Genomic DNA, 19,492 nt, shown 5'->3' with positions numbered 1-19,492 from the left:
CTACATTCCTGCCCTCCGGATTTAATCAGGAACCATTGGAATCAATCTGGTGTTTGGCTAGGACTTCTCTAGAGCATTAACATGTGAAATCCAGTGTTGATTTTAAGTATCTTGTTAGCCTGTCCTGTTTGTGACCTGGCTTTTTCTATAGGCATGTAGAAATTCGAAGTGGAAAAGATCTGTAAAGTCATCCAGTTCCCTCTGCTGCAGTCCAGCACAGCACTGTCCCCTCTAATGCATCCTCTAGCGTTTGTCTCTAATTTTAAATATCTCAAATGCTGCACTTTGTTGGGAGATTGTTCAATAGTTCGGCTTGGCAGGATTTGATTTAAATTGATAACTGTTGGCATATACATTTCAGCTGACACTCTGAAATCGACAAAAAAATATCAGTTGGTGACAGTTGTTGGGAGTGCTGTCTCCCCCTGGCGCCTGCAGGGATTGGAGATCAGTGGCCCTGCAGCAGGTCAGAGATCCCTCTGCAGCACCGCTGGTGCTGGCTGAGTCCTCACTCCCATGACAGCAGAGGGCTCCCAGCTGGGGACAGAGCCATTCAGCACCATGGCGGCCTCCCCCATGGCCAGGGCTTGTTGTCCTCAGAGTCCTGACTGGGGTCTCTGCTCCACCCTCCCAGTACCACAGCCTTCCTCCACCTTGCGCCTGGGTGTCTTGGGCTCCTCTACTGTGCGTGGAGCCTCTGCAGCCTCGCTGTCAGCACGGCCCTAAAAACCCCTCAACCTTACCCCCCCTTAATTTCCGGCAGCTGGAAAAATAAAAATAGTTATAAATTTATTATTAAAAATAAAAATGGAGTTCTGCCAACCTTGTCCATAGTCTCGTAGATTTCCCTCTTGGGGGAATGTTTTATACTCCGCCTACGTTGACCTTTCACTTTCATCCCATTGCCCGAGTTGCTCATCCTCGGCGTGTTCATTCTTAGGTTTGTGAAATGTTAACAAGTCCCCCTTGGCATTGCACAGCCAATCTCGACCAGTCTCTATTCCGTTTTCTTATTCTTTTCTCTGATGTCACACTCACCCTGATTATTTTTGTTGCTCTTCTCTGAACAAATGTATTCAGTGTATTCTCTTGGTAACATGTTCCCAGAACGGAATGATGATTCTTGGTGCAGTCCTGTTTAAATATTTTAGAGATGACCACCTCCTCGTTCTTAGAGGGAAGACTCCTAGACTTAGCTTTCATGCTGTTGCATTGATTTGCTTCCTTTTGTCGTGCAGGCTGATCACCACTGAAAACTGTTGTCAGGTCACACACATCTGACATGTAGCAAAGCTGATAGTATTTAACCCTCTCCCAAAAGCTGGGTTTTGGGATAAAGCCCAGAGTAAAATCCCACCCCCTTGTTTCTTTTAAAGCCACTGTGGAGCGGGAGATGGAGTTGCGGCACAAGAATGAGATGCTGCGTATCGAAGCAGAGGTGCGAGCCCGCGCAAAGGCTGAGCGTGAGAACGCAGACCTCATTCGGGAGCAGATCCGTCTGAAAGCTGCTGAGCATCGCCAAACAGTGTTAGATTCCCTCAGGTATGTGCAAACCAGCTGAGGGGAGTTGGTCACCTTGCTACTGCCTCAAACTACCCCATCAAACGGGCTGTGTAGAAAACCTTGTTGTTGGGGGATTTTTTGTTTGGTTTTTTTTTTTTGGGGGGGGGGGGGGTTGCACAAGTTTGAAGGAAAAGAGTTATTGCTGGTGTTCCTGTATTCCCTGCCCCAGAGTAGCGTATTTAAAAAGAGGTGTTTCCTTATCTCCAGGTGTGATTAGGGTGGATAGTGTAGTGGAAAGGGGAACTACTGTGTAGTGGTTAGAGCCAAGTATTGGGTGCCAGGATGCTTGCATTCTAGTCTGAGTTCTCTAACAGACTGCATGACCATAACCTGATCATTTTGGGGTGAAATCCTGGTTCTATGAAAATCTTTGGCAACACTCTCATTGGCTCCAGTGAAAAGAGGTTTCACCCTTAATCTCTGAGACCATTTCCCCACCTACAAAACAAACGTAAAATTTACCTACCTCACAAGGGTGTTGTCTGCTTTAATGCATTGATTTTTATGAAGTGCTTTGAATGAATGAATGAAGTGAGTAAAAAATAAACATATTAGCTTTGGTCCAGAAGCTCTTCTGGATTTAACCCCAGATACACCAGACGATTACAAATATATTTGCCCTGTATGTTCGGTCTCCTGTGTGAACTCTGTTAGTTTTGACTGGTTCTGAAGAAAGTCATCAAGGAAACTGGAATAATCTTGTAAGCTGCTTGCAATTCTGTCCTTAAAACTTAAAATTCTTCCCCCTTTCCTGTCATATACTCCAATGACTCTCCTTACATTGCTGCTCTCTTTCTGCAGGACAGCGGGTACATTGTTTGGAGAAGGATTTCGTGCCTTTGTAACAGACTGGGATAAAGTTACAGCCACGGTAAGCTGTGGACGTATCTTTTGGAAAATAGACAACAGTTATTTACAAACCTGACTTTGTATTTTTTCTCCTTGTCCCTGGTAATGTTAAAAATTCTGGGTTAGAAACTAAGAGCTGACTTTCCGAGATAGACGCCATCAACTTAAAACCATATTTCTGTCTGCAAGTCGGCCTCCAATTAACATGCAAGGTTATAATTATTACAAGAGTAGACAAAAATGAAAACTTTTCCCATTTACTTTGTACATGTTACAGCACTTGATGTACTGTCATTTTCACTTTTCTCCAGTATTCAATTTCCCCTGCCTGTTGGTTTAGTGGGTCTTTCATCCAGCAACAGCAGAGAGGAGAAATTATTTTAAAAATGAGACTATTGTCTTTAAACCAAGAAGCTGACAGAGTCACAAGAACAAGTAGAGCATCTGATATTACTAACTCACTTTCTGAAATTGACTAGATTACAAAGTGACCTTTTTTGTTAGAAAAACAACAAGGAGTCTGGTGGCACCTTAAAGACTAACAGATTTATTTGGGCATAAGCTTTCGTGGGTAAAAACCTCACTTCTTCGGATGCATAGAGTGAAAGTTACAGATGCAGGCATTATATACTGACACATGGAGAGCAGGGAGTTACTTCGCAAGTGGAGAACCAGTGTTGACAGGGCCAATTCAATCAGGGTGGATGTAGTCCACTCCCAATAATGGATGAGGAGCTGTCAATTCCAGGAGAGGACTGTTAGTCTTTAAGGTGCCACCAGATTCCTTGTTGTTTTTGTAGATACAGACTAACACGGCTACCCCCTGATACTTGACACCTTTTTTGTTAGCTTTTTCATCAGTACTAGACACTGACAGTTCCATCTTTCAGTAAAAACGCAACCCTCACTTTATTCTCTTGCAATGGAATCACAGATATCTCTACTTATTTTACTCCCCTTTTGTTTGGTAGAACATTGCAGTTCATTTAATAGTGTTGATTAAGAACTCCAGTGCATTCTTCCTGTTCTGTTCTCATCTTTGGGAAAGAGAACAGCCTGTCTTAGTGTCTTGTCAGTGGCCCTGTAATAAAATTGGAAGTGACTCTTCAAGGTGGGATGGAAAGAGTATCTTGAATGCATTAAGGTGTAGCTGCAAATAGGGGGAACAAGTTAAGCTTATGCCCTCTTTACTCTAGGCTGGACAAGAAAGATCCCAAAGGGTTTTTTGGCTTGTTTTTTAATGTTCAAAATATAGGCCGGGGTCTAGCCTGGAAAACTAAGATGACAGAGGGAAAAACTGCCCTTTTCTGATTGTCAGTGACTTGAACTACTGGGCTTCCTCCTCTTCCCTTGGGAAACTGCTCCTCTTCCAACAAGATCTGTGTTCAGAATCATTCCGATTCACCCTAAACTTTTCCTTCATTTTCTTCCCCTTCATTGAGGTTCATACAGCACTTTGGAGGGGTAGTCAGCATATATATGCCAAGCATTGATCACTAGAGGCGCACTGGGTCTTGCCATTTGAGCTGTGGATGAGAGTCATGAGAAGCTTTCCGGGCAATTAAGCAGTTTCTTAGGAAGGATTTCTTTTCTGTGCATTGTACAGTACAAATACAAATTATGCTGTTAAACACCTGCTAACGGCTAATCTTCCTCTCTTCTCCTCCTTATCGTGGCTCCATTATTTTTGCTACCAACCTCCTCTTACGAAAAAATACATACTAATTTTTGCACTGCCCTACTGCCTTCTTCTCACCTCTGCCTGTTGGTTTTATAAAACCAGGTGCAGTGGGAAACTGAATAGTGGTCTAATCCAAAAACGTATGTTAGTCTTTGGATCAGGACCCACAGACGCAGTTGGGTACAAGTCTAACACTCACTGGAGAATACTATGGGAAGCCTTGGCTTTTACAATTGAGGGTTTTTTTGGCTTTTCCATCACAATGTATTTTTTGGTTCTGAAAAACAAACTCTTCTATTAAACCAAGCTGTATATCTAGCAAGACTCGGAACTATCACGCAGTACATGCACCATGCAGGCACCAAAGGAAATCAGTAAAAACTCCGCTCTCTTAGAGATTAGTGAGACTACTAGGGCTTCCACCTGTTTGCATTCCTGTACCTTATGTGTACATTTCGTATCTAGCAATCCAGGCTCTGAGCAAGAGCTTGAGGATAGAATTTAGACGGTGAAGTGTGCAGCCAGGTTTTGGTGGCTTTCTGAACAGATTTGGATAATCAGCGTTTCGTGGTTACAGCGCCTTGATTGTATGTGAACATGTTGCTCTCATCTTGAACAGGTCACTGGGGCAGAAGAAAGTTCTGATGTTAGGCTGCAAATACCCGCTTTGATTTGCAAAAGGCGAATCAGAAAAACTTAACAAAAGAGACATTTGTTTTTTATTTTCCCGCTCGAGTCTGCTGGCAGCAGAGTGGCTATTGAACGTGTTACTTCAGTTCCTACCGTACATAGGCTTAGTTATGTATTTGTACCACTAGGTGGCATTACTGACAATGGTCGAGAACCACCGAAATGCAGTAATGTTTACTCAGAAGTAGCTTTATGACAGCAGTGCTGTTGGTAGAACAATGCTGAAGTGTCACGGCTTCCATTATAGTGCAGTCTAATTGCAGAGACTTCATTATTTGGCTGTTGGAAGGAAAAAAGCACTAGGTTTAAAATTGTTAATGAACTCTCAGCCAGGGGGCGAACTTTTTTCTTTAAATCTTTGCCCTTGGATTTAACCGTTTCAGAGGTTTGTGCTTTAAATCAAATGACTTTCACTTTAAACATTTAATTTTAAAAATCAAAGGAACACTTGAGGCTTTGGTTGATCTAGCACTCGAGTCGTGTTGAATAAGGACTTGCATGATGCTCTGGTCATCTCAGCAGTTTTCTTTGTATTGGTGTATTTCTGTCTAACTCTGCCTGGCACCGCAGACACCCTCCTTAGACCCTGGGCTGAAAATCTGCAGAGAAATGTTTAAGAAGCTGTATGTTTCTGCAAAGGAATTTTACGAAGCAGATTGGGTTCATTCCTGCCTTGTTGTATGACACACATTGCTGCTGCTTATCTCGGAAAGTCATCTGCGATTTACAGAGTAGCTGAACTTTCAAGATCAGCGCTGATGTACACAGTGCACCAGAAAGCAGGATTGAGCCTTTGGTGTTGCATGCATGAAAGCTGCATTGTGCAGCTTATTGTGTAAGGAATCTGCATGCTAAAGTTCCCAAGGACACAGAGACTAAGTCCTCAGTGTGTCTGCTCAAATAAATGACTAGGTGGAGCTGTTTTCCTATGAATATTACCCGTATGCCTCCCATGCAGAAGTAATTTACACATAAAATAAATCCCAAGTTAATGGTAATGTTCCTTACTTTTTCTGTTATGCCTAGATATTGCAGCATGCCTAATACAGATAGTAACTTCACTAAATGAGCTTGCAGCTTCTGCAACTTCAAAACAAAAGCTGCTAGGAGCTGGTCCAAAGACCCTTGAAATTGATGGAAAGATTCCTATTTACTTCAGTGGGGTTTGGATCAGTCCTGAAGCATTTAGCAGAGTTCCTTTTCCGAGTTTGTTGGCATTAGCATTAAAAGGACCCTTTCAGACTAACAATCTTGTAAGATGTCCTTTGCTGTGGTTATTTTATCCAAGCAGAAATAATTTTGGAAGCTGAATTAATCATCAGCCATTCGTTCTGTTTTACTCTTCGCATTTTACTCAGCTTGCACTGCAAGATGAGAGCGGTCAGTGTCTCTCTGGGTGTCCTGCACTAGCACCAAGTTGTCACACGTGGGGTTACAACACCATCCAGGGGAGTGGTTAAATCCAGAAATAGTTTTTCACTGAAATCTTTAAAAATGGTGGGAACAGTTTAATATTAAAGGACAATAACAAAACCCTTTACTCTTAGGATTTGGGCTCTAACTTACCCAAACGCTGCTTTAAACCTGATTTGTGTGTGTTAATGCATTGTGAAAAGCTCACATTGGACACTTGCAGCTTTTGCCTTACCCAACATCTTGTCTAATGCATATTGCTTTGTAATTGCTAAGATATGCAAGATACCAGCACCAGCAAGATGCCGTATCTGAGGTCCAGCTACTGAGGCCGAATTAGGTTTGGCTGGAAACTTGCTGTTGTATGTTTACCTACCTGTTTTTTGTTTTGTTTTTTCAAAATGTGAGACATATTTGTAAGAGATACTGATTTATAAACTATACCGGTGTTCTGCTTTAGGCACAGGCCCGGTTTTATGTTAACTCACCAGTTAGATAGGACTGCTGTCCATCAAACATTCTTCCTTACCCAGCCTATCATGCCTCCACTCTCATCTACTTTGCCCCTCTTTATCTAGCTAGTACAGGTAACAATAGCAGTGTAGATGGGGCGGTATGGGCAACCAGTGTACAACACAAGAATGGCCCTACTGGATCAGACCAAAGGTCCATCTACCCCAGTATCCTGTCTTCCAACAGTGCCAGGTGCCCCAGAGGGAATGAACAGAACAGGTAATCAAGTGATCCGTCCCCTGTCGCTCATTCCCCGCTTCCCAAGTCAGCTGGGATCCTGGGTACGTACTTGGGTTGCTGACCCGTGTTGAAGCCCATGCTGCCATGGCTACACTGCTATCGTTACCAGTGCTAGCTAGATGGAAGTTAGCCTGGGTATGCCTGTCTGTGCTATGGTCACACCTTCAAGTACAGTGTAGACATACCCTCCTTCTTTCCTATGGCAAGAGTGGAACCGTGAAAGCAACGGCATGACCGCAGCTGCATCTTAAGGTCTCTTCTCCAGCCCAGAGCAGAGTAGGTAGCCATGTGAATGGCCATGACACCTCCAGGGTGAGCATGGATGGGACAGTCATCCGTGATGTGTCTGACAGCTGGCACCACGCCACAGTCACAGTTCGGCGATTTCCTCACTTTCCATCTATGGAGTAAGTATGTGCATCTTCCACGTTGGGTGCAGATACGGTTTAGAGCTGTCCATACGCGCCGTGGGGAGGAGAAGCCCGACACTTGCATAGTTGGGTTGTCAATGAGATTTTTGTTTGGTATCTCGGCAGCTGCCCAGGTTTCAGGCCATCTTCTGCGAATATCCTTATCTTCTGCAAGGAGGGCTGTGGTGTGAGACCAGAAGGGTTTTCTTGATTTTAGTCAGTGGTGAGGGGAGTGTTTTAGATTAGTGGTGCTCAACTAGGGTCCCCAGAGGTCTGCGAGCAGGGTTCAGGGGGGCTGCCAAACAGGGCCAGCATTAGACTCCCTGGGGCCCAGGGAAGAAGGCTGAAGCCCCACCGCATGGAGCTGAAGTCTGGGACCCTGAGCCCCACCACCCGGGGCTGAAGCCAAAGCCTGAGCAATGTAGCTTTGTGGGGGACCCTGTGGCATGGGGCCCCAGGCAGTTGCCCTGCTTGCTAACCCCTAACTGGTCCTGGCTTTTATATGCAGAAAACCAGTTATTGTGGCACAGGAGTGTTGGAGGGGGCTCAGAAAGAAAAAGGTCGAGACCCCCTGTTTTAGGTCATGGTGGAGCAGTAGTGTGGTATTTTCCATGATCTCTATGTGCTCTCTGACATACCCTAATGGTCATTGAACTCTGCCTCTGGAACACTGAGTTCCAGACTCAAGGGCTCTACATTCCTTCCCCCTGCTCCAAAGTGCAAGTTTGCTGGGTTAGTGAATTCTCAAAGTACCCAGTGGCCACATGGAGTGAGTCGAGTCACTGACCTACTTCCATAATGAACTGAAAAGACATTGGTAACCCACTTTCCTGCCTAGCTCCGGAGCAGGTAGGAGGCTTGATGAAGACACTGCCTCCCTTCTAGTTTCTTTCTGAGGGAGTAAGCGCTGCCCTCTAGGGACTCTCAGCATTTCTGGGAATAACAGGAGATGCAGCACGAAAGCTGATTTTAATTTGCTATTTTATGCTACAGCTTTTTAAGGCCGCTGCAAGCCATTCTTCATTCTCCCCCTGAGCTCTGATGTCCTGCTTCCCTTACACTCCTTATTCCCCCTGCTGGCTGTCAAGATCTCGTGTGTCTGCCACCATTCCTCCAGCTGAAGACGACTGGGTGGGGCTCTCATTGGTGCCACTCTTAAACTGTCCAGAGAGGTTGCTGTAGAGGACCCCAGGGGGATGTGCTCAGTCCTGAAGCCTGGAAGCGAGCCAAGGCTTAACCATCTCTGAAGATTTTCTTGTTTCCGTTATAATAACGGCATCTGTAAGCTTCCCATCTTACTGCTGTGTTGCTGTCCCTTTAATAAATGCAGTGTCAAGGCTGGGTCAGGAAGCCCTGCTTTTTGTCCTGTACAGTTATGCAGAATGATGCTCAACCATTTTTACTTTCTCCCTGGAAGTCCTGGCGGCACCATACAGTAGCATTAATAGCATGTCTTTAGCACAAAGCCATTGGGTTATATGTATAGGGGACACTTTCTATTTATGTGGGAACTGGTGGAGGAGTCTGGAAGGACTCAAGCCCCGAGACTCTTCTGTTCAGAGCCCCCTCAGTCCCTCCCCCCCCCTTCCCCCCAAGCTCCTATATAGTCCTGTGTATGTTTATTCATGTTAAGGATTTTGCTCAGGCTAAAGTTGACCTTGAAACAAAATCGGTGGAGTCACCTGTTGAAGAAATTCCTACTTAAAATTTGTTACAACCTCTTGAATGAATTTTTACAGAAGCTTTTTTGAGGCCATATTTTCCTTTCCATCACAGAGCCGCAAGCCTGTCAAGCGCTTGAAGTCCCAGTGCATTTGCTGGAGTAAATTGTGGCTTAAAACTGCACAGTGCCACTTACACAGCATGAATGCAGGGCAGCCTGTTCCTGTTGCCATGAAGTTTCCTCTTCAGAATGTTACAAACTGAGCAACATGTCCTGATTTGTAATTTTGAGAAGATATTTTTAGTAGCCCAGCTTGATAAAATGGACACCTTGCTTGAAAGCCATTTCCACCGTCTGTTCCTCCCTCCCGTTTTATACACAGAGGCTCCTGCGTGGGCTGGTACAAAGGACACATTGTACGGCCACCCCAGTGAAAGCAAGACATGCTTTGAGTGAATCCCTTTGTAGAATGTAGGCTGCACCTGGAGCATCTGGAGCCTTCAGATCATTTTAAAACTTGCTGTCTGGTGCTTTCAGCTTACAAATTCCTGATCCAGAAACCTCTGCTTTATTGCAGCCTTTGTGCAAAATAACAAGCTCTTGCGTTGTGAACTTGGAGTTTTAAGCTAAACTGTTTATTTCCTCTCAAGCACTCACACCTGTATTTTCTGCCACTTGGAAATCTATGGTAGCAGGATTTGGGGAGTCAGGGTGGGTTGGGAGAGAGAATCAGCCTATCTTGTATCTCAGGGTTTCCCTGACCTAGCCCTGTGTTCTGAGGCCTACTGGCTACCTGCCCCTCCTTATGTGCAATCCCAATGGTTCTACTCAGCTGATTGATGCAGGATATTGTCAGGGATCTCTGTTCGGGAATTCACTTTCCCTGCAGGTCCAAGAGAGCAAGACTGTTTGTTTGTTTTTGGGTTGTCACTTACTCAGGCCTTTGTGAGGCATTTGGATACCATGATGATAGTGACATTATAAGAACCTGAATAGAATTGGAGGGGTTGGATTTATTGAGTGGGAATGTGGGAGCCTGGAATAATGGTTTGAGAATTCTCTGGGTTTGGGTTTTTTATTTTATCTGTCCATCCCAAAGCTCTGGTGGTGCATATCTTATATTGCAGGTGTGCAATAGTGAAATTCAAGTCTGATATCTCTCTGGCAAGTCTTATTTTCATTTTTGCAGCCTATAATAGTGACTTAACCGAGTTCTGTGATGCACTAATAATAATTGCCATGTGTCAAAGCAGAAGATCTGTGCCTGAGGTCACGTGTAATGGTCTAGATATTGGTTGTGGGTAGAGCCTCTTTACAGAGGGGTTGCTGGAAAAAGCCAACGGGTTTCTCGCCTTCCGTTGTGGATTCCTTCCAACACATCTGTAAATTGAGATAAATTGAATGCTGAGGTCCTCCCGCTATGTTATGAATCTGAGGTTATTTTGAGCCCTCCAGGCCTGTTACGCACACTTAAAGTGAGTAAAATTAAATGGTGTTCATATTCTATTTGCCCTTGAGCCCTTGGTTTGACCTTGTCATTCACTTTGAGAAAAGTAGTGTGTTTGCTGGCTCTAAAAGCAATTGCTGCATCCTGCTTTTTTCCCCTCTCTAGCTGGAGCTGCTTTGGTTTGAATCACCAGCATCTGGCTGTAAGTTAAACATTAAGCTAATTATTCCGTAAACTAATTGTGCTGTTGGGTTCTGGAGCACAGAGCTTAAGTTTTTTCTGGTGTGTTTTGCAGAGCTGGCCTTTTCCTCCTGCCTATTCTCCAAACATCTTTCTTTCCAAACTCCAAAGCAGTAACCTTTTAAGAACATCAGAATGGCCATACTGGGTCAGACCAATGTTCCATCTAGCCCAGTATCTAGTTTTCCAGTAGTGGCCAGTGCCAGATGGTTCAGAGGGAATGAACAGAGAAATTTATTGAGTGATCCATCCCCTGTCATCCAATCCCAGCTTCTGGCAGTCAGAGGTTATGGGACACCCAGAGCATAGAGTTGCATCCCTAACCATTGTGCCTGACAGCCATCGATGGACCTATCCTACATGAATGTATTTAATTCTTTTTTGAACCCAGTTATACTTTTGGCCTTCACAACATCCCCTGGCAACAAGTTCCATGGTTGATTGTGCATTGTGTGAAGAAGTACTTCCTTATGTTTGTTTTATTGTGTGACTCCTGGTTTGTGTGTTATGTGAAGGGGTAAATAACACTTCCTTATTCACTTTCTCCACATCATTCATGATTTTATAGGTCACTATCCTATCCCCCGCCCCCTTAGTCATCTCTTTTCTAAGCTAAACAATCCAAGTCTTTGTAATCGCTTCTCATACAGAAGCTGCTCCATAGCCCTAAACCATTTTTGTTTTGATTGTTTTCCAATATGCATTACTTGGCACTTATCAGCCCTGAATTTCATCTGCTATTTGTTGCCCTGTCACCCAGTTTTGTGAGGTCGTTTTGTAACTCTTCGTCGTCAGCTTTGGACTTCACTGTCTTGAGTAATTTTGCGTCGTCTGCAAATTTAAGGTCTAGCGCCATGAAAGCGGGTGAAAATCTAAAGAGCTGTCATTGAATGAATCAATATAATCAGGTAATCACAATCAGGGCTTTGGAGTGGAGCCCAGAGCTGGAGTGCGGAGCAGCTCTGGAGCAGTGGAGCTGCAGGTTTTTGCCTGGAGCTGGAGCGGAGCCGGAGCACAGATCCCAAGCCCTGATCACAATGCTTATGTTTTGGGCTTAAAAAGTTCTCTGGTCATTGGGCCAAAACAAGAACAACAGGGCAAGATGAGTTTCCTCCTCAGTGGCACTCACTTTATCTACCTCGGCAGTCTCCAAACAAAATTTTATGGTTTTCTCCAAAAAGATGCTGCACACAACACACCTGTCCACGTCAGGACATCATTTTTACCGTCTCTCTGATTAACTCTGTCCCTTTGTTTTTATAACGCCTCTGTATTGGCCTGTCTGTCCAGAGGCCATTAATCGTCTGATTAGTAAGTGATACCAAAAGGGTTCTGAGCCACCATTGCTTGTAAACCCTCAAGTTGCTCTTTACTTACGTGGCATTTACAGTCCAGTTAGTGTAAAAGTTCTAGCTGGCGTGAGCTAGGAACTTTAGCACCTACCAGATTTATATGCACTATAGAGATGAGGAGTCTGGTCCTGCTGACAAGGAAGCTTGAAAAGAGCAGTCTTTTTTTTTGCCTTTTTTCCTTGCACCCCTTTTTCCTGAATTGTTGGTATCTCCCGTCATATTTTATGTGCTATCTCTGACCTCATTTTGATGGGTGATGAATTGCTTGTGTATGTTCATCTGAAAACAGCTGCCCTTAGCCCTCAGTAGCAAGCAGAATTCAGACATTTGTCATAGCCTCTTCATCCCAAGAAGTAGTTTCTGGGGGGGCACCAGCACAGCACACAGTTGCATTCTAGTCCAGAGGAGACTTAAAAATAACTCACCCCACGGTATAGTAATGCTGCCATACTCTAGAGTGCTGGGAGCCAAGCTTCCCCTAAGGGAAATACTCGTTTAACCAGGTTTGGTTTGAAAAGGTTCAGCCCTGAAATTATAGGAGCACAGATGAATTATTAGTCTTGTGGTTATATGGTGGTGGATATTTCTGCCTTCCCGAAATTCCTGTGCAGTGTTGGTTGGATACACTACTCCCCTCCTAGACTTTTGTTTCATGTTGCTATGCGCTGATATATGGTTCCACCCCAGGGTTACTGCATTTCAGTGGTGGGTGAAGTGATTTGTGTATATGGGTCAAGATTTTCAAAAGTGGCTTTAATTTTGGGTGCCCAACTTGACGCACTTGAAAGGGGCCAGATTTTCAACCTGTATGCTCAGCGTTTCCTGAAAGTCAGGCCATTTTAAGGAGACTCATACAGGACACTCAGAACCATAGTTCGTTAAAACAGCTAAGGATTCTGTTGGCTGGAAGATCATTGTTCCCTCATGCAGTAATGCTCCAGGAACACCATGGGGCTGTGACACTTTCCCCAGACTGGTCCATAAGTGAGTAATTTAAGGAGCCTTTAAAATCTAGAAATAGGACTAGCTTTCTGCAGCACAACCCTGACCCCCTCTCTCTCCCCCTTTGTGCCACATTGGCGCCTGTGGCGTTTGGAATTTGTCGTTTTTCATGTTCAAAGCATTTTGCTGCACAGTAACTAGTGGGGTTTTCTCTGCACTCAATTCATGTGGTAATTATTGGTTTTAAGAGTTCAGTTGGACACTAAAATGGCTGTTGAAGGAAGTTTATTTTCAGGCTGCTTGTCAAAGCAGCTGCTGATGGTGTTTAAACGGCCTATGGGTAACACACCTTACTGAGTGAAGCTTTCTTCCTGGCAGCTTTCCTGGTGGGGGCAGTTCATCCTAATTAAAGCTGGTTTCATTTAGAGCAAATAAAGCCAAGTTGGTTGGAAGAGGGATTGGTTGGCAGAGATGGGGAGGGTGAAGCAGGCACCACTTCTCCATCCTGTTTGCCCCCTCATGCCTCCCTGGACTGTTGCCAAGGGGATTGGGATTAAAGGTAAAATGCAGAGCCTTTGGGGTTCTATCACTCAGGGCTGTGTGGCTTTGGCACAGTAGTTTGCTGGTCGTTGTAAAGACTGGAGTTAAAGATTTGTATAGCAAACTCAGAGCAGGCCAATAATCAGCTCTTGACTCTGGCAGCTTGAATGCAGAAGCAGAGTACCTCTGCATCTAAGGATAAAGAAGATGCCCCAACCCCTCAACCTTTGAAAGGAAGGGAATGGAAGAAGGGGAAGGATTTTTGTGACCATCCCAAAATTATTTTACAGGGGCCATGAGGGAGAGGTGCACGATCTAACCCGGCAACCCTAGTCTGCAGCTGTACCTTCACTTAGTTCAGCATGCAATGATTCAGACTTGTGGCTGTGGTAAAGTGACATTGAATTTGGCAGTTCCATGCTTACCTGCTTCTGGTGCGATTTCAAGCCATATCCGCTCCCTTCACTGACAGGGTTTTTCTCCTGTCAACCGCTCTGGGTAATCCTGCCCACATGAGGGAACAGCCTGGTGTTGACCCATGCGTAGCTGAGGGGCTGCTAAATAGCCGAGGAGGTATGGGGCACTTGGGCTTTTCCTCTTTGGTTTCCTTACATTGGATTTTTCTTAACTTGAAAACGGGGAGCCTGATCTCTAATGTGCCTTTTGGGAAGCTCAGTCTGAGCTTCTGGGAGCTGTCCTCTATCATACAGCTCTCCAACTGCCTCCAAAGCAGTGCCAATCAAAGACCGACAGCAGAGTACGGTGCGCCGATGGGCCATGGCCTCCGTAGGATACGGTGCTGCAATATGAAAGCCCCTTCCTTTCCTGAGAGCTCTGTTAGGAATAACACAAATCAAGGATTTTTTTTCCAGCTGACCAAGCTGCCCTCCTGCCACTAGCAAAGATTCACTCATCTTTAACCTCGTTTTGTTTCCTTTAACCACATTTTCCACCATCGGTAGGAAGCACTCTGTGAAAGAGCCAAGCTTTGAAGCTGGTCTCGACTGCCCCTTTGGTCAAGGGAGGTTACTGCCAGTTGGAGCCTCGGTCATTCTTGGATTTACTCTGATTTCACAGCTGTGCTCAGAGTTTCTCATCTATGGAAATCCTTCTAAAGTATTTAAAGGAACTTGCTTAGATTTAAAATTCTCTTGTGTTGCAAGTAACATTCTAAATTATTGAAACTGGGGCTGTAACATTTTCAAAATGTGTTAGGTGCTTCATGGAACGAATGAGGGGCACCCTTACCCTAGCTGAAGAGCTTGCAGCCCAGTGCACTCTTAGGTTGGGCAATGGAGAGAGACAGGTCTGTTTCTTTTCTGTTTACAGTGAGTTTCTAACACTGTTGTTGTACGTGCAAACCTTACCGGTGAGCTAAGAGAACATCCACGCACATTTTTATGGAAACAGTTCTGTTGGTCTTCAGGTTTTGTGGCTGCTTGTTTTTCAGTTAAACCTACATATGGGGCCAGATTTGACATAGATTATTAATTGGTGATTTTGTGATGGTCAAGGATGCCCTGTCCATTAATTCAAAGGAGGGACCACTGAAAAATCCCTTCTTAATACAGAGCAATCACATACTGGTAGTTATTAGAGGTGCACTTTACTTTCTGTACACTAGCACGTAAATATGAATCCGATCATTACTCTACCATTCATAGAATACACAAAGATAAACAGAATTAGCAACTAATGCAGCTTGAGGATGCATTTAATTTTCCGTTTCATTTGTCAAAATTTTGATTAACCAAGTCGGAAACAAAACAGATTATTTTGCATCTACCTCCATTATAACACCGTTCCGTTTACAGTGTGAGATGCATAGATCTGTGCTTTAACACCCTTCCACCAGGATGCAGGTGGACAAGCCCTCCATACAGCCTTGAGTGTCCCCAGCCAATAGGAGAGACTCCAGTTTGTCATTCTAGCATTGCCTTGCAAAGGAAGTTGATCAGAATCTTCCCCTCTTCTCCAGGTGGCAGGTCTGACCCTGCTGGCAGTGGGGATTTACACGGCCAAGAACGCTACTGGGGTTGCAGGGCGGTACATAGAAGCTCGTCTGGGCAAGCCCTCCCTGGTGAGAGAGACCTCGCGCATTACTGTGCTGGAGGCACTCAAGCATCCCATCAAGGTAAATGCCTTCTTTCCTTTGGCTCGCTGTTAGCTGGGACACAGCTTGTGCTAGTCCTGCTCTAGGGGACTGGCAGTGTGATGTCGAGAACCCCACACTTAGTGCTCATATTTGCATAATGTGTTTGGTTTTTAATGAATTTCTCCTTCTCAGATTGGCAAGCGTCTTACCAGCAAGGCTCAAGATGCTCTTGAAGGAGTTGTTCTCAGCGTGAGTACCGGCTTTTGCTATCTCAAACCGGCCAGGATCTTGGTGTCTAAATATCAAAGGTTCTCTCCTTGCTTTCATTTTAAATTCTGTTACAGTTCAGTAATATGGAAATGTAGCACTCTTGGGGCACCCAGAGTGTAATAAGCTTCCATGTTCAGCATGGAACACATTAAACACCCTGCTAAACTTTGATCCCTCTGTACAGAGCAGTTGGAAGTCATAGGTCGGCATGATTTTTCTCCTTAGTCAGCATGTTAATGGGGCAATATAGTCTATCCAAATTCTACATGTCGTCTCTAATCTGTGAACTGTTACTGCTCTGACATCCACAGTTAGGCCAGAGAACCAAGGAACATATGCCTTTGACTTTGAACACCATCTGAATGGCTATCAATCCACTCATCAGGACTGATTTTGCACATTTGTTTCTGAATTTAATTTTTTAATATCAGGTGAATTAAAGGGCTTTTTTTCGAGACTGTTACCACAAAACAAAAGTGTCTGTAGGAATATCTGCCTCTGTATTTCTCAGAATGTAAGAATATGTATAAGAAATTCATTCACTCCCACTTACATGGAAGATTTATTACTACCAATAGTTTTGCTTCTAACTTGGCTTGTTACATACCTTCCCCCTCGCGTCCTTTCTTGTAGGTAATTCATGGAAAATAAGCTCCTAGAGCATCCGTAGTAGGGTAGATTCTGAAATGTTCATATCCATTATCGGTCCCAAAAATTATTCTTCTTAGCTAAAGCTTTGCTCATTGTGGCTTGAATTTGAAGGAATTATAACTTGAAATACAATAAATCCTGAAGCAGGAGGAGGAACTACTCAAGTCCAAGCCAATAAGCTGCAGCAATTCAGGCTAAGAACTCATCAGACCTGAGACTCCAACCCTGCTCTCTGCAGACAGTACTGACAGCCATCTGCCTATACCACTGTGTGACGCAGAGACCAGCTCTGGGTATCGGATATGTTGTCTGTTTCCCAAACTTTACTTTTCTCCTCTTGCAGCCCAAGCTGGAGGAGCGGGTGAGAGACATTGCCATAGCAACACGAAATACAAGAAACAACAAAAGTTTGTACAGGAATATCCTTATGTACGGCCCGCCTGGTACTGGGAAGACTCTCTTTGCCAAGGTAAGGCCCTGCCAAGATCCTGACGGCCCAGCTGTTGTGGATTTTCAAGGAATACCCTACAGTGTTATAACTAGACCTCTCTGGGCTGCAAGCAACTGCTGTAGCTTTGCTGAGCCCTGACGTTTGTTTGTGTGTGAGTAGTGGGTTCCGGGGCGCTGAGGGAGGAAGAAGGGGCATCTACCTGATAGCGCTGTGCTCTGTGCTCCAGGCTAGCCAGTCCAGTGGCCTGAATTCTAGTGTTCAGCCTAGAGAGAGAAACTGTTCCCTCTGGATTGGCTGATGGCATGAAACAGCCTGTGTGTGCCACTTGGCAGACATGACTTGTGAAATGCCAACGCCAGCCCTGGTATCTGATTTCCGCCTCTGTTAATCATATTTGACTCATAAGCAGGGGCTATCCTGTTGCTTATTAACTCATAGGGGGAGGGAGCAGGAGGGCTGGATAAGTAGGAATTGTTCTGTGTGCTTCCCTCTGATTTAGTGTGGATTTGACTCTGACAAACAGCACACAACTTTCACGCAGAAGTTCTGAGAGGTGGAAAGGCCTCGATTAACTTAAATAATGGATTTCACTTTTGCTCCTGAAGCCCCAGAAAAAACTTTCGCCCAACCCTGATAGCTGTTGGCTTATGACCCAATGCAGGAAAGTTTAGATACCTTCCAAACTTTTTTTTTTTTAATGTATTCTAATTCAGGATATTCTTATCCATATAAACATTCAGTCCTTCCTGAATCCTGCTGTACTCTTGGGCGCAGTGATCTCTTGTGGCAATGAGTTCCACAGGCCAGTCGTGGTGTGGAAAAGTCATTCCTTTTCAGTCGTGAATTTGCCACCTTTTTTCATTGACTTCTTCCTGTGTTAAGAGCATCCATGTTGTGAAAAGCATTGTATGGGTCATGGAGACTGAATTAGCATCTTGCCTCTCGAGGCTAGCCCTCAGGTTTGCAGTTGACATATCGATGGAAAAGAGGAGACGTTATGGCTTGCACTGTCTCCACCCTTGCTGAACGGCTGTTTGTAGAAACAAAAGCTTTCAAGGATTCCTGAGATAACACCTTTCACAAGCATTACATTTAGTTGCAGGGAGAGGCAGCATTATCGCAGCTGGAGCTGTGCTTTCGTTAGCCTGTTACACCACCAGATAGTCCATTACTCCTGTTGGGATCATCTGTCTCTCTTGAATAACAGTGGTGGTGGCACACTATATGTTGTATGGCACTGAATCTACACCCTGCTGCCAGCCAGAATTCACCAGCCCCTGGGTGCAGAGAGCCCATGCACTTACTCATTCTTTGGTCTCTAGGCGGTGGTGTGGAGCACAGCTGACGCTCGGGTCTTACACAGGCGTGCTACAACTAAAATACGGGTGGATAGCTACTGAGTGGGGGAGCTGCAGCACAGGCTTTGTAAACCTTCCTAAATAGCAAAATGAGATGCTGCCAGTACCATAGGAAACTAGCTACTATTAGAATTCATCTGCTCATCTGAACATCATTGGTGTAAAGTCTAATTATGGATCAGCTGACTTGACCTCTGAGAACAAGTGTAGATCAAACATGACTCTAGTGTAAAGGGACATAGACTACCGGCATCATTATTTAACAATTTGATGGGAGGAAAGCATCAGTTTCTTGTGATTTACTCTAAGGAAATATGTCCTGCTCTTGTTGGTCTCTTGCCATCCCAAGCGTCTGTGCTCCCGTGAATGGGAGGTGGGGAGAGAAGTCTGCACCCCATCTTGATGGTCACATCCCCATTACGCCCTCCTGCATATTTTCTTTGAGCACGTGTGTATGGCAATGTGTGCTGTCGGGCCCCGCTTGTACTCGGGGACACCATCCCTGGGAATTCAGTGCCCCCTTGGACTTTCCAGTACTTAAAAAACTGGTGGCCAAATAAAGTCAGTCAGAGGATTCTGCAGGCTACTGAACTCTCAGGGCTGCTCCTTTCCTTCTAGAAATGTGCTCTCCAAACCAGGTCTGGTGTCCGTGTGGAATCATATCTAGATTTTGTGATTTTTAAAATACTGAAATGTGTGTGTTTTTTCCCTGTTAGGATACAATTCTTAAGGTATTAAATGAGTCTTCTAGTTTCAGTGTCCTGTAATTTTGGTCACCTTATTCTCCCCAACAAGAGTGGAAGGCACTGGTCAGTTAAGATGGCTGTCCTTGAAAAGTGCGAGCTAATTAGCCCTGGACACAGAAGTCCACTCTGCACAGGACAGATACAGCCCAATCAGCAGCAGTGGCTGTTTGCCCACACTGCCTCATTGATCTCCTTCAATCTTGGCCTCTAGTGGCCACTGGATTTCTGTTTCCATAGCCCATTTCATCACTGGCCAGTTGTGGTGGCATGGATGGCTTTTGTGATGTGGCTACTGATCCACCAGGATAGAGGCTGAAAACCACCGACTTGTCCCGCAGCATTAGCATTCAGATAGGCTTTAACAGAAAACAAAGCAGC

General features: G+C 44.7%; 1 protein-coding gene across 1 annotated transcript in view; it reads left to right on the top strand.

The window, feature by feature from the left end:
* LOC117867826 (ATPase family AAA domain-containing protein 3-like) overlaps positions 1-19,492 on the top strand; it is a 57,239-nt gene that overhangs the window by 5,260 nt on the left and 32,487 nt on the right. The window contains exons 6-10 of the mRNA XM_034753150.1: positions 1,377-1,542; positions 2,365-2,434; positions 15,522-15,677; positions 15,831-15,887; positions 16,903-17,028. Coding sequence (XP_034609041.1) covers positions 1,377-1,542; positions 2,365-2,434; positions 15,522-15,677; positions 15,831-15,887; positions 16,903-17,028 — 575 coding nt within the window. The remainder of the gene's footprint in view (positions 1-1,376; positions 1,543-2,364; positions 2,435-15,521; positions 15,678-15,830; positions 15,888-16,902; positions 17,029-19,492) is intronic.

Source organism: Trachemys scripta, chromosome 19 (assembly GCF_013100865.1).
Source record: "Trachemys scripta elegans isolate TJP31775 chromosome 19, CAS_Tse_1.0, whole genome shotgun sequence".
Lineage (NCBI taxonomy): Eukaryota > Metazoa > Chordata > Testudines > Emydidae > Trachemys > Trachemys scripta.
The sequence above is the reverse complement of the archived record's forward strand: the minus strand, read 5'-3'. Positions and strand labels throughout refer to the sequence as shown.